The sequence below is a fragment of the Pimephales promelas genome, chromosome 8, assembly GCF_988280905.1.
Source record: "Pimephales promelas chromosome 8, fPimPro1.hap1.1, whole genome shotgun sequence".
NCBI classification, from domain to species: domain Eukaryota; kingdom Metazoa; phylum Chordata; class Actinopteri; order Cypriniformes; family Leuciscidae; genus Pimephales; species Pimephales promelas.
In genome coordinates, this window is record NC_142776.1 from 29,797,548 (window position 1) to 29,813,139 (window position 15,592).

The 15,592-nt window shown below is 38.2% G+C and overlaps 1 protein-coding gene across 2 annotated transcripts in view; it reads left to right on the forward strand.

Moving 5' to 3' along the window:
* srgap3 (SLIT-ROBO Rho GTPase activating protein 3) overlaps positions 1 to 15,592 on the forward strand; it is an 88,968-nt gene that overhangs the window by 12,479 nt on the left and 60,897 nt on the right. For both annotated transcript variants that reach the window (XM_039689239.2, XM_039689240.2), the window contains exon 2: positions 10,188 to 10,365. In XM_039689239.2, the coding sequence (XP_039545173.2) occupies positions 10,188 to 10,365 (178 nt within the window). The remainder of the gene's footprint in view (positions 1 to 10,187; positions 10,366 to 15,592) is intronic.

Here is a 15,592-nt window from a genome sequence, read left to right on the forward strand (position 1 = left end):
ATGAAGTGGCACATACTGTATGCCTCATTAAATGGAGCTCATTAGTGACAACTGAAGCAGAGTTGCATGTCATGGCACTTAAAAAAATAGCTGATGCCCAGCATGAGTAGGCTATGCTGACACTCATTTTAATTACAGCTTGAATCCCTTCAGTTACATTATTGACTGGACAGCTTTAGTTTTTGAGTGCGAGTATCGACAAACATGGCAGCACATTTTAGTTTAAGCTAAAGTTCAATGCAGAATTTTCTGTCAAACCCATTTTCTATGGCAATTTGTGAATCGACCTCTTTGTTCCTCTTTGCAGAACTGTTGCTACGTCAGACTGATCTCCAGAAAGGGAGCTATTTTTACATGCCAGCTTTCTGGAATGAGGTAGTCAGTGTTCTGAAGAATATTAATCGTATCCTAAATTATTCCATTGTGGTGAATTGCCCCTCTGTGCTTGACTGCCTGTTAGCAGCATATGTCATGCTATGTATTGAATTTTGAAAGTGCAGGGTTCCTCAAATCCAGTCCAGGAGGGCCACTGCCCTACATAGTTTAGCTCAAACCCAGATCAAACTCTCCTACCTGTGATTTTCTAGTGAGACCTTGATTAGCTTGCTCAGGTGTATTTGATCAGGGTTGGAGCTAAACTCTGCAGGGCATTGGCCCTCTGGGACCGGATTTGAGGAACCCTGCTGTAGTGAATGTTTTAAACCAGAGTGTCTCAGCTGGGTTTGCTTAAAGATGCTGTATGTAACTTTTTCACTCTACTAAAGCATAAAAAGTAGTGCTGTCAAATGATTCAAATATTTAATCGCGATTAATCGCATTAATGTCATAGGCTACGCCCATATTAATCCGGATACAACGGCTTTTCCGTTTTCGTTTAAAAACGTTCTCCGTCCACACTACACTGTAAAAAAATATTGTTGGTTTAACTTAAAAAAGGAAGTAACCTGGGTTGCCTTAAAATTTTAAGTTTATTGAATGGAGAAGTGAGTTAATACAATGAAGGAGATTCATTTAATCATCAGAAACTCAAAATAATAAGTTATCTCAACTAAATAAATTATTATAAAGTTGATTTGACAAAAGAAAATATGTTGTGATAACAAATCTTGAAAATATTTTTTTACAGTGTAGCGTTTTCAGGCGTTTTCCGACTTTTCAGTGTGGATGAGAAACTTCTAATTTCACCTTACTGCGCATGCTTGTTGAAACTTCCAAAAAGCTCATGAGATGATACAGATGGAAAAATAAATAACAAGAAATAATAAGAAATAATTCTTCTAACAGGATAATTTTATTTAGCAAAGTATCTCACCATCACTGATGCATCCAGGTCGCACTCAGTCACCATGTGTTTGGTATAAAACATGTTTGGCAACCGCTCTCCTGTATTGCCGTCATACTCATATTCTAGTCAGAATGTGAGTCTGATACTGCTCCATAGGGCTTCGGTTATGAGGCGTGTCTTAACCAAACCAGAAAAAAAAACCTCTGCACTCAATTGGATAGACCTAAAACCAAACAGAGCAACGCAGTAAGTGACGTATGTTGAGCTACGCAAAGTTGTCAACAGAACTCAACTACACGGCACACTGGAAGATGTAGTAAAATAATGAGTGTTGCTTCTTTTACTTGGTCCTCCATGAGTGCGAACAAAGGAGAAACCATAACGACAACAGGGTTTTCAATGCATCCCATCTTCTTAGCGACCATCGGAGCCAGCTGATAAATTAAACTTTTGCCGAATCCTGTGGGAAGGATGGCAAACAGATCTTTCTGATCGACAAATGCCTTGGTTGCAGTTCTCTGTTCGTCATTTAAAATGAATGCACGGTCAATTTCTTTTACAACAGATGGGATAGTGGAATACATATCAATTCTCCAGCTGCAGTCATCTTTGAGGAAAACCAGTTTAACCCAAGCGTTCTTTGATAACGTGATGATTACGTAACCGCAGATCATCTGTCCATCATCGTATAAATCCCGCCCGGCAATTTGATTGACCCGGCTAATTCTGAACTGATCATAATTACTCCTCAATGGATCGCGTCCAGTAATAAATGATAGCATCCCTCCACCACCCCTTCTCCACTCTTCTAGTCCTAAACATTTACATACAGGGGGAGTAATTCCGAGCTCGGAGCCCTCCCCCCGGACTGCACGCCAAATACGCATTAAACTTTACTCCCTTTAATTGTATGTAAAGTGTGAACTCGTGAAAATAATCTATTGAGACACTGAATCTTGTTGACATTTATTCTTATATGAATATTACATTTTTTTGCCATTTTCCATTGTTCTCGGCTGTCAATTACTACTAAAACAGACCTTGCTACCCTCCAGTTAAAAACCACTGCAATTGTGACATTTTGTACAGCCAAGGGAATAAATTCTAAAAATTGGTGCCACACAATTGGTAGCCAGCAACAAAAGAGGTCAGATGATTGTCTTGTCATGTTGCCTTGTGTAAATGTGCACGTGTCAACATCTCGGCGGCGCCCTACATCTCTCCTCAGACCTTTTCCCGGGAGAATACCCGTGCGTTGCCGTAGAGACAGTGTACAGTCATTTTTTTCTCAGTGAGTGGGACTGGCATGGAGACCGCTATGATTGAAGGCACGGCTCTAAAAGGGACATGTCTCGAATTTTCTAAAGACGCCAGATCATATAACATAGACACAGGATGCTGATGGTAATACTTCAGCTAAGGAGGAGAAATCAATGCGTTAAATAGATGGGAAGCTGGATGGTGGTGTTTCTGTGTGCGTTTATGTACAGTATTTAGTGTGTTTTTTTGTCTGCTTTGAGAAAAGGACAGAATTGCATTATCTTCTTCCGGGACAGTGATGTTGTATTGTCTTATGTACCCAATTTCAGTTAATTGATGTTTCAGGCATTCAACCATGTAGGGCAGATGTTAAATAGACTTTCCATGTGGAGGTAGAAAGACATTTGCATGTCTTGTCGTAAATATAAGCTAGGCAATCTAAAGATTGGCCGAGACTATTCGGCTATGATCAGGAAATATGACTGAGTGAGTGTGTATGTTTGTTTCTTTTGCTTAAGATGAAGATGATGATATTGCAATTTTTAAATAACCTGCTACACTGTTTTTACATTTAAATTGTTTTTGCCATTATTGATCACATACCTGCAGCCTTGTTGAGCATAAGGGTCTTCTTTAAAAAAATGAAAAAAAGATTTTTTTGACCTGTAGTTTAGATGCTCTAATTATGAAAGCAAATCGTAATAGCTTTTTGCGTTGTAGTTGTGTTTCTGATTCTGTACTCCATGATAGCAGGACAGTTATGATCTAGCTGTCTGCCCTTATATAACCACACATCAAAGGTTGTTCGCTCTGAAGAATGATGCCACTTAATAATTTGACTGAGGCATTATGGGAAATGGCATCATATAAATGCCATCATGGCAGCTGAATATAATGTATATCAGTCCATTATAAACATAAGCATAAATCTGTGGCCTTTTAAAGTGACTCTAAGTTCTGTTGGGCTGATGATGGACCTCAAAGTCTGTTACATTTATAGGAAGATAGTTTTAAAGCTCAAATGTCACTAGTTCTGTTCTCTGGAGTGCTGGACCTTTTACACAAGAAAGGTCCATATGTCACACCCTATGTCTGTTCTCACCTTTTCTTATATTGGGGTAATCAGGTAACTAATGGGCTCAGAAGGTCAGATTTGCTGTCATTATGAATGGTCGTTAATAGAAACGATGGGGGTCTTTATCAGATTCAGTTTGAAGTTAATTGCCTGCGGCGTGTGTTATGTAACCTTCGGTGTGAACTCTGCAAAACTGCTGTGGACTTGCTTTACAGATGGCTGAAGAAAAGGGATGCAGAAAGGTGGAGCGAGAGGGGAAAAACACTTTAAATATTGTCCAGCAATGACCCCTGCTTAACTCATGCCCACTCATTCATCTTGTGGCTGGGCTCTTATTGCTAAGCAGTGATTGGAAAAGATGCTGATTTAGCTACTATTTGCTACAAGTTGTATGCATCTTGTGTGATGCATTGGTGTAATAATGTGGATAATGCAGTTTTTTCCAAGGTGTCTGTATTTAAATGGACTGTGCTCTCTGTAATGTGATAAAAGGTGTTTTACTATACTATCCTCAGAACAATTTTAAGGACAAATGATCATGTGCTGCTGGTACTGTGGATTTTTTGGTCATGCGGTATTGCTGTAGCTGTAATGCTATGCTATCCATAGTAATGCTATGGCATTTAAGCAATTCAGGATTGAGAGGTAGGCCCAGTTCTTGGCAGATGTAGAAGTGTGAGCTGGCAGAGAGTAGGAATTTATCTCTTAATTTCACTTTTTAAAAAAAAAAAAAAGTTACCATTTTCACTTTTCTACTGTCCAGTGAAAATTCTGAAAGAAAACGCAATGGAAGCCTATTTGTTGCTTGCTATAATAACAAACACAACCTTAACATGCAAGTGCCATTTCCCACAGAACACCATTTTCCCATTCCACTATACAGTACTTTTGTTTTTCAATGTAAACTTGTGCTGTATTAGTTAACATTAAAGGGTTAGTTCACCCAAAAATTCTGTAATTACCGTAATTACTCTCCATCATGTCGTTCTTAACTTATAAAACTTTCGTTCATCTTCAGAACACAAATGAAGATTTTTTTTTCTAATATCTGAGCGATTTCTGTCCCTCCATTGATGCTTCAAAACTTTCACAAAGATCGTAAAACTAATCCATATGAATTGAGCGGTTTAGTCCAAATTTTCTGAAAAGATGAAATTGCTTTAATTTGCAGTGACAGACAATCGCTAAAAAACAACCTTTCTTTTCTGCTACTGATATGTTTTCTCTGATTAGATTTCACTCCTCTCTTTGTCCAAGGCACGTGTTTGCCCTTTTACAGCACAGAGAGTGTCTCATTGACACAGCAGCATCTGAGTCGCTGTGTATCTAAAGAGGATAATCACTGTGTGTAATGAGCGAGAGACTGAGAGATATACGGATGAGTAGCACACGTGATAATACACAAATCCACTTGTGGAATGATTTGAAGGCGAGGGGTTAGAAGGCAGAGAAGACTCAAAGACGGGCTTGTCTGAGAAAATAAGACCACAGAACAGAGAGCTTTCAGCGTCATATAAAGACCACGTCACTGGTATTATGTTGCAGTAAAACTCTTAAGTGCTTATTACGTGGTGGAACCATTTGGTATTGATTTATTTTGCATGAAAAGGACCCGAGTCTCCAATTCACCATTGTAAAAAGGTGAATTGAATGAATTCTTGTGCAAATGGCACATGGAAGTATTTCCAACAAGATGTACTTGTTGAGACTGCGAGGGTTTTGTGAAATGATGCTATAGTTGAGAAAGTTTCTCATTGTGTCACAAGCACAACAGGACTTGGCATTTCTTGACTGTTTTGAGATTGTGCTGCTGCTGGAAAAACATCATAGACTTACATTCTAGAAGGAACCCATGGCATATTTAGGGACCAGAGGATCATATCATTGTGGCTGGACTCTTTTGACTTTAAGTGGTTTCTAGAGTCTTCTGGATGCTAGCAACCACCCATAACACCCTAGCAACTGCATAGCTCCTTAAAACTGCTTATAACTGCTTAAAACCACTCCGAATTTTTAGCAACTGCAATTGCAACGCCCTGGCAACTTTCCATAGCAGGGCTGTGTGATTAATCAAAATTGTAATAAAATTGCGATGTGACAGCATGATTTTTCTAGCAGCCCCCTAGTGTGCCATCTGAATGCAGGGTACAAATCTAGAACAAAACAGAGCGGTTTTACCATTACCACATGGAAGAAAGCACCGAAACAGGCAAGGTGAATTCAGGGCAGGATAAGTACTTGGCCAAAAAAAATCAACATCTGTGGTTTTTATTGGGGATACAGGAGAGGTTATGTATCATAGAGACATGTAATTTGCAAGATCTGTCAAACTATCGTTGCAGCAAAACAGAGTAGGGGCCATTCACACAGAATGCGTTTCTCCGGTTAAAAACAGTCTAGAGACGAAATTTTTAAAAGTTGAACTTTTAGCTTGAGCGCTGCGTGCAATGTCATGTCGTGCACGAGATGCTGCAAATGACGCGAGACGTGCAGACTGATCTCATGAAGTAGCGTGTGTATGTAACGCCAATTCGTATTTCCATTTGGCGTGCTATCAAGACGCATAATCGCTTTTCAGCGTGTTTATGAACGCCGTTGACTTAACGTTATTACCTTATATAAATTTATGACTTACCTCAACCCCGTCCCTAAACGTCACTGGGGTTAATGGCATTTATGACTGTTCCCTTACCAACCTAGGGAAACAAAGATCGCTCCCCAGATGTAGATCTACATTTTGCTTCGTTTCGCGCGGACATTTGACGGCGTGTACAGACACACGGAATCATTTGGACGTTAATGGCGTAGACATACACGCGGATACACGCGGATAGCTCAAAATGCGTAGAGATAACACGCCACTTGACTCGAAAGTGGCGTGTATGTTTACGCAAAAGTCATGATGTCATGTTGTGACGTGAGTGCAACATAAGACATCCATCTAGCACGCTTACCTTGAAAAACAATGGCTCATTCCAAATCAGGTGAACAAAAATCCATAATACAGGCATTTTCAAACTGCACAGTATATGAAAAGTGTTCAAAAAGGCATAAAGAAATAACCTACACCGTCATGTGACATTTATGCAAAGAGATGGATGAAGCAGGTTTCCAAAAAAATTATACAGACAAGTATGACTGGGTGGCAACACCGTAGGGTTAAGCATGGTAAATTGAGTTAAACAAAGCTGAGAATACTGCCGTCTTGATGTCAACTGAAAGCATTATCAAATTAGACATGATATTTAATAAACGAACACACTGAACGAACTGTGAATGGTGGGTGTTTTATGAAAGATTGGGGATCACATAACTCCTCAAATCTGGGAGAAAATACAAACAACTTCTAAACAATTACCTGCAATTTTAAGTGGTGTGCTTAATTCTTCCAGACTGCTGTGTTCTGTCTTTTTACTTTTTTATTGATTTTATTTATTTAACTAGATTGCTGACTGCTCTTCAGGTGAAACGTCGGACCAAACACTTATGTACAAATGAGACAATTAAAAAACGTTACCAGAAATTGTTAGGCAGAGTTGATTGATTAGCTTCCCTCAACACTACTGTGTACTAAAGAATACTTTTATTCAGCAAGGATCCATTAAATTGATCAAAAGTGACAGAAAAGACATTTATAATATTACAAAAGAATCCTGAAAAAATATCATGGTTTCCACAAAAATGTTGTATCAAATAAATACACCCTTTCTGAGACGTGCACAGACCACCAGTGCTCCGCAGAACCACAGCTCTAGACCAACACCTATTGAGAGCACGTCTTGTGAGTTTTAATTACAAAGAACATTTCTGGAATCTCTATTACACCCTATTCAAGTCCCCCCATAAACAAATGGACCCAAGGCTCAGATGGAAATGGTTTGGGGGGAAAGGGAAGTAAATGACGCACAGTATATAGGATAATAGATAGTATCTTGATAGATAGTTTCTGTTAGAAAACCTTTAAATTAAAGGTTAGGCTTGTTGCCTGTATACTTAGATGATCTTTTGTGTATTTTTGGCTCTTTACCCTACTTTTCATACTCTGTAATAGGGATCCATCATCTCTATTTATTCAGATGGCTTAGTCATCATGTTTTGCTAATATGAGAGACGGGCTATTTGTTTTCATTGAAATCAGATGGTCTCAACTCGTGTGTTTGTTTTTAAAGTGTAATTCAGGGGTACGTCGTCAACCTTTGTGTTGACATAATCGTTCAGCTATTTGCAGACAGCGGTTGTGACAGAGTTCGGACACATCAGATGAGGGTATTCCAGAGAGATCCTTCCGTTAAGTAATTCCTTGCTTCTAATGTAACCAGTTCACAGTGTTATACGGGGGCCGAAGGGACGTCAGGCCAAAATTCACAGCATTCCTCTTCTGAGAGAAGCTATGAGTTCCAGCCATCAAGTGAAGCCACAGAGTGAACACAGCGCACTTAGAATCCTCTTTCTTGTGAATAATTCTGTGATGGCTTAGGGTCTCTGTGAGAAGCTCACTTACTACGTGACCTATTTTTCGGCTCTCGCACTGCTGCAGGTTTTTAAACCTGCTCCTTTTACAAGAGTGTTTTCAAAAAAGTCCTGCCTACCATTCATGCGAAACGGTGTCAGATGTTTCTGGGGCATTCCTGTAGGCTCTCTTGTTTTGTTACACGAATACATGCTGAGAAAAGAGTTTGTGAAAAAGCAGAGAGAAAGAATGAAAAACAGAAAAAGGTGAAGTTTTCAGGGAGTCTTGGTGAACGGTATCAACCAATAGGGGTTCGTTAGCTTTCTTCTTCTTCAATAAGCTACCTCTAAAGAGGGCCCACATGGGTTTTAACTGCAAATAGTGCCAGCAGGCAGTAGCCCTCATTTCTAAAGGAAAAGCCAGGTTCAGTGGTTAACCAAAAATTGTAATGCTAAACTGCGGTTCGGTCAACCCAGCACAATATCACAGGAGAAAGAGAACACTCTCCCATTTCAACAAGTTTTTGCAGTTGAAAGTAATTGTTAAATTTTCTCTTGTAGCGAGGGCTGCACGATATAACAAAATACAATCAACGTTACGCTATGACTTAGTGTGTTTGTGAAAATGACTTATTGTGATTTATTTAAATGAATATATTCAATACTGGCTCCAGAGTGGCATTTCTGCCCATGATACAGTCTGCGAGCTGCCCACATGTGCCATGTTTCACTCTGAAATCGGCAGAATGTAAAAGCTCAATGGTTTAATGTTTGAAAATATGGAAATTAAAGGAGCTGTATGTAAGATTGTGACCAAAACTGGTACTGTAATCACTTTCAAATTACCACAATAGTACCATATTTTACATTTTAAATATTAGTACCACAATAGTATCACATTTAGCACCACATTTTACTAATGGTACTAATATTTCACACTTTAATATTTCACCATTAGTAAGAAGCCCACAGAATGCAGTTATTTGACACTCTCGACAGCTTGACTGGGTTAGCTCTGAGATGTTGCTTCGTGTTAGCAGCAGATCAGAATTTTCGACCCGAGCAGCTTTACACAAGTCGATCAATATCGCAGTGGATTTATTTTGTTTCCCGTAAAGCTATCTACCTTAAGTTGTGTTTGATTGTTAGCTTTCTTTTGTGTCAGGCTTGATTTACTTCATCAAGCTACTTTTTCTGTTGTCTAATTGTTCTGTTGACCTTGGTGCAGGGAACTGAAATAATGAAATTTTCCTTCAAAGGGAGTCTTTGAAGGAATAGAGGCGTTTTTGAAATGGCACATGAAATAAGCTTTGCTTCAACACTGTAGAAACTGGCTGCCTTGAGGGACATGACTTACTGTACAGCCTACATGTACTTCGCTGTTGTGTTCGTATAATTTTCGCTTTTCTCTCGCTCTCGCTAAGGGAACAGGTTGTCAGTTCAAGCACACACTATTTGTGGCAGGAAACCTTTATTTGCAATTAACTGCAAGTTAGTGATTTTTCTGTGAGACCAAGCTCTGTTCTTGAATATTAGTTTCTCTAAATAGCAGCAAGTGCTACAACACAGAGAAGGAAAATGACCACCCACCCATCCATAATATAAAAACAAAAACTCTAGGTAATCCAGTAAACCTCACTAATCAACCACTACTTCAAAATTTGTAACCTTTGCATAACATGTGGATGTTTGATAAGGAACAGCTGTACAGCTATTGCCTAAAGCTTATATTATGACAAAACAAGTGTGGATTTCAAACTCATTCATTTTTATTAAAGGACAAAGCATCGGACTTGGTATACTGAATATATTTGAAATTTCTCCATTTCCATTTACCAATTTGAATGCAAATTTTCTATTAAGTGGTAGGTTGTTTTCCTTTATATATCTATATTGGATTGATGTATACCCTTGGAATGATGTAATGTATGCGTATCCAGTAGTCAAGAATGACTGGAATAATTGTGGAAATTCTTTGGTCCGTAGCTGAATGGATTAAATGGATTCAGCCAGTTTGAGAAGAGAACATCTGTACCTAACTACTTTTGTATACAGTATGTACACATAGAGATTTGTGCTGAGTCAAACTAACGTGTTTATGTGTACTCTGTTGCTCAGAGATCCGTAATCAGTTGGTGGAGCAGTTCAAGTGCCTGGAGCAGCAATCAGAGGCTCGGATCCAGCTGTTGCAGGACCTGCAGGAGTTTTTTCGGCGCAAGGCTGAGATTCAACTGGAGTATTCTCGCAGTCTAGAGAAACTTGCCGAGAGGTTCTCCTCAAAGATTCGTGGCCCGAGGTGAGGCTTATTTGATATGTGCTAATGTGAATAGTTCTACCAAAAATGAAATTTCTGCCATTATTTATTACTTTCCTTGGAACACAATGCCTGATACATCTTTTAGGAGCTCTTGCCAAAAAACCCTACAGAAGTTATCAGTGAGAACATATTTCATGTTTATTATTACACAAAGATATACATTATGGTAAAACTTTTAAGATAAATGTTTTATGGACTAGGGTTGTCACAGTACCAATATTTCAGTAGTCTGTACTAGGGCTGGACGATATCATCACAATAAAATCGTCAGAAAGTTTCAAGAAACATGTCAAATCTTTATTTTTTTTTCTTTTTAACGGCAGATTTTTGCCCCTAAGTAACCAGACTGTAAATTGTGGTTTTAAACTACTCCTTATTGTCAGAACATCACAAACACATTTTGAATTCTTTACACTTTTTCCAGTCATTTTCCCTTACTGTGCATTCACACCAGACACGAAGAGCGCGTTAAATTCCCGCCTACCACGTCTAGTTAAACGCGTGAACACTTTGAATCCATTTGCCAGTTGATTGTGAGCGAAATTGATGCGTGTAAAAAAAGTTTGAAGCGAAATTTATGCGCGTCATATTTGCTTTGATTGGCATTAGAACCACACCAGGCATTTAGTTATATTACAAAATAATTTATTGAAGCATCCAGATACTTCTCCACATGAGAAAGCAGCTATGGCTCCTGATTGGTTAACATGGTGCGAATTGACGCCAAAGTTCAGATTTTTCAACTTGGGGCGGCAGGCGCGAATTCGTGTCAAACGCGTGAATGCACAAATAGCACTAACTAAATCATGCAACGCGCTTAACACGCCAAATGCTCCATTCGTGTCTACCGCGTCGCGCTCTACGTCTCATTTGCGCCGCAGGAATTTTTTACATGCGCAACGCGTCTTTCCATTGACTTAACATTGAACTCATTCGCGCCTGACGCGCTATTCGCGTCCGGTGTGAATGCATCTGGCATAAAAAAAACAAATACCGTAAATAGAAACCTTTGATGCAGCGTGTACCGAAAATATCCAGTAATCATTACTAGGGGTGTAACGGTACATGTATTCGTATTGAACCGTTTCGGTTCGACGCTTCCGGTTCGGTACGCATACAAACCGAACGATTGCTTGGACAATTTTTCCTGCCGGCAAAATTCGTGCTGACACGGCCAACACAACGTTGCGCAACATCAAATGGCAAGCGTAATGAAAGCAGAACGAAACTGCGCTACTCGTTATGTGCTTCACGGATCGTTTATCAGTTCGGACCAGCAACATCTGTGCAGCGCGAGCCGATCTCGATCAAGCAACACTGTTACTACACAGCGCTACGAGATCCGGTAAAGAACACATTTGAATTCGCCACTGAGGTAATAATAACATCGCTGCGAGATCTAGTGAGAAGCATTCACATTTCTCCGTTATTAACCGTAGATCTCTATTAGATCAAACAGCGCTGTCATGGAAACCAGGAGAAACATTGTGCCGTGAATGAACTAGTAATACTTTCGTCCACAGACCAGCAACATTCACCATGGATTTAATATAGTAACACTAACTGGAACCAGTTTGGCTGGAATGGTGAAATGCTTTCAAGTACTTCACACATCTTTTTTCAGCACTTCAAAATTCAAATATTATATAAATAAATATATATTTAAATGTTATTTTTACTGTGATGACCAAAACATTATTTGTTCATCCTTCAAAGATGACCCCCATTTATAAACCTGAAAGTTTCAAGATCTAGGAAAACTCACACTTATTTAAAAATATTTTTTCTTTAAACAAATAGGAAATTTCTCTGGCATTTCTTTCTTTTTGCTGTATCGAAAACGTACCGAACCGTGACTTTAAAACCGAGGTACGTACCGAACCGTGATTTTTGTGTACCGTTACACCCCTAATCATTACTATAGGCACTGCACTACTTTTTGTACAGACTGATGCTAGTGGTTGTATTAGTATATTATGACAACCCTAGTATGGACCATTTCTATGATGATTTTATGATGCATTTTGGTCCTTGAAAGCCATGAACTGTTCTTGTATGAAAAAGAGCTGCATTAAAAAAAATACTATTTATTGCTTGATGGAAATGACACCATAAACGTTTCAAACATCATGATTTTAGGTATGTGATGACAGAACTTACATTTTTTGGTGAACTGTTTCTTTAATTGTGCATGCCAGATTATGTCTCCTCTTCATTTCTCAGTCTGTTTCACTATTTGTCTCAGTGCTCCTTCAATCAGAGCAGAAATAGCTGCTGGTGAATTTTAATCTCTCTCCTGCTGCTGGACATAATCATCCTTCAGACAAGGGTTGCTCCTTGTTCTCTACTTTCTGCAAAGTTTAAAGAAGTTGTCAAATGCCTGTAGTATTTTGCGCATTAGGATGTTTTCTTTGGTTGTTCATTTTTCAATGAAATACCCTTTGGAATTAAGCGTTTTCTCAAAAGTAAACATACATTTGCTTCACGCTTATCCAAGATAGTCCGTTCTGTCCTCCAATTTTAGACTAATTTACCCTTTTCTAACACAAGTTGAACAAAGCAACTGTTCTTATCAAACAAGTTTTTCTTCTTTCAACCAAACGCTTTCATTCCAAACCCGTGACTGACATTTTTCTGTGCAACACAAAAGGTGATTGTAAAATGTCTTTGTATTGTCCATACAGTGAAAGTTAATGGTGTCCAATATTGTTTTGGACTCTACTGACTTTCATTATATGGTCAAGATATTGTTCATAATGTCTTTTTTGTGATTCATAGAATGATGACAGAATTTTCAATTATGCTGGAACTATCCCTTTAAGACTATGGGAAATTTAGTTTGAATATTTTTAAACAGCATTTTATAGAATATAAATGTAATACGTTGATTCCGGTGACTGTAATGGCAAAAGAAACTTATTTAAACTTATTATATCATACACTTATAGAAACGTCTTAGCAATGCAGTAAACTGGTACAGTTTTCATTAGGGGTGATTATTGGCTCATGTGGGATCAAGCCAACAATGGATTCTGAGTCTGCAGTAAAACTTCTGCTAACAAAATCTCAATTGGTCACTGTGGGATGTGAAAAATAAAGGATTCTACCAACGCTAGCTCTGATATGGCCGTAGAAACACATTGTGACAGCTTGAGATAGATTTCATATTTTTCTGGGAATGATAGGAAAATGAAAATATTGAAACAACAACTCTTAGATGTTAAGTGTTAGAATATGTACATATTCGGGTTGTATCATGAATGTAGGTAGGTTTGTTTTGTGAGTTTTGCAGCAGGATTGGTGGGTTTAATTAAAAGCAGCTGGTGGAGGAGGGCCGTCTGCTGGCTCCCGGGGCCAGTCTCACTGCACCATTGACTACATTACTGCAGACAACAATGAGGAACGGCAGCGCCAATGGCTGCTGCTCTCTTGGCCCTGTGTCTGGCCTTGTCATTCTCTAGTTATTTTCTGTTTTTGTACTTCATCCCCCCCTTCCCCTTTCTTTAATATTTTGTCAGCTTTTGGGTTATAGTTTTGCTGATGCAAGCCTCACCACAAGCTGAGCTGACACATGCTAAGAAACAAGCACTCACAAATGCAGACACAAACACATGCTTACATTGACAACACAAATTTGTCTTTTTCAGTGGATAGATGGACTAGGAATCAGAATCTGTTTTATGGTCTCTTGATGAACAAAATGCATACAGGATCAAGGAACATCTCTTAATTCACTACACATTTTTGCATGTTTCTTTATCACTCTAAAGTGTCAATAACTTTAAAGGGATACTCCACTTTTTGTTGGAAATAGGCTCATTTTACAACTCCCCCAGAGTTAAACAGTTGAGTTTTTGAATCCATTCAGCCGATTTTCTGATATTTAGAAGAATATCAGTAACCAGACAGTTTCTGGTCCCATTGACTTCCATAGTATATATTTTTTCCTGGTTACTGATATTCTTCTAAATATCAGAAAATCAGCGGAATGAATTCAAAAATGGTAAAACTCAGCTATTATTTCCAAAAAAGTGGAGTATACCTTTAAGTACTACTGTGCTATGTGTATATATTTACATAAACGATATAGCAAAGTCAATGCATTTTATACTGTCGCCACAATATATATCGTCAGCCATAGTATAATATACACTACCATTCATAGGATGTTCATCTTTTAAAAAGACTTCCTATGCTGCATTTGAACAAAATTTGAACAAAAATACAATAACAGAAATATTGTGAAATGTTATTACAAAAAAAAAATCCTGTGATGGCAAAGTTGGATTTTCAGCAACTATTGTTCCAGTTTTCAGTGTCACAATAACTAATATGCTGATTTGGTAACACAATTCACATTTCTTATTAAAAAGTTTTTGTTGTGACTGACTTTGATTCTTTGATGAATAAAAATATCAGAAGAACAACATTTATTTAAAACAGAAATCTGTTGTATCATTATATCTTTACTGTCACTTTTTTTATCAATTTATTGCATTCTTTCTGAATAAAGTTTTACAGATCCCAGACTTTTGAATTATGAAAAGAAATTGGAAAAGCTGAATCATTGGAAAGTCAACCATACTGTTTGCTTGTCATTATAGAAAAAAAAAACTTTTTTTTTTTTAATTACATGATTTGCAAATCCGAATCAAGTATTCCGTTCAGGAGCACTGTATAATAAAAAAAATACTTTATGGAAAATTACTGTATATCTTCCTCTTCTCTGCTTTCACTGCCCACAGCGCCCTTCAGTATTTCCTTCAGTAATTTTATACATTAACTTTCTGCACTGACAAGTAATATTTAACAAGTTTAGCAAGATTAAACACAAAATTTTCATCTAAAAATATGTCATACCAATTTGCTCATCTCTTTATTTATAGGGGTAAAATCCATACCTCCCAAAAAACAATGTATTTCTACACAGACCATGACATGTCTTGAGGAGATAAGAGTGTGTCTACATTAGTGTCATTATTGGCCTTTAGTGTGTGTGTGTCCATGTGTGAGTCCCCCTATCATTACATAGCAGACTTGTCATCCACGCTGGGCTTTACCAGTCAGAACACTCTGCATACTTGTGCGTGTTTATATGAACACGTTTTGCTTTATTCTTACCATATTTCCTGTTCTTATCTTGCCTCGTTCCATGGCCTGCATGTGTTGTTATTGCAGTCTCATTTGATGCGTATTGGGGCTGAGA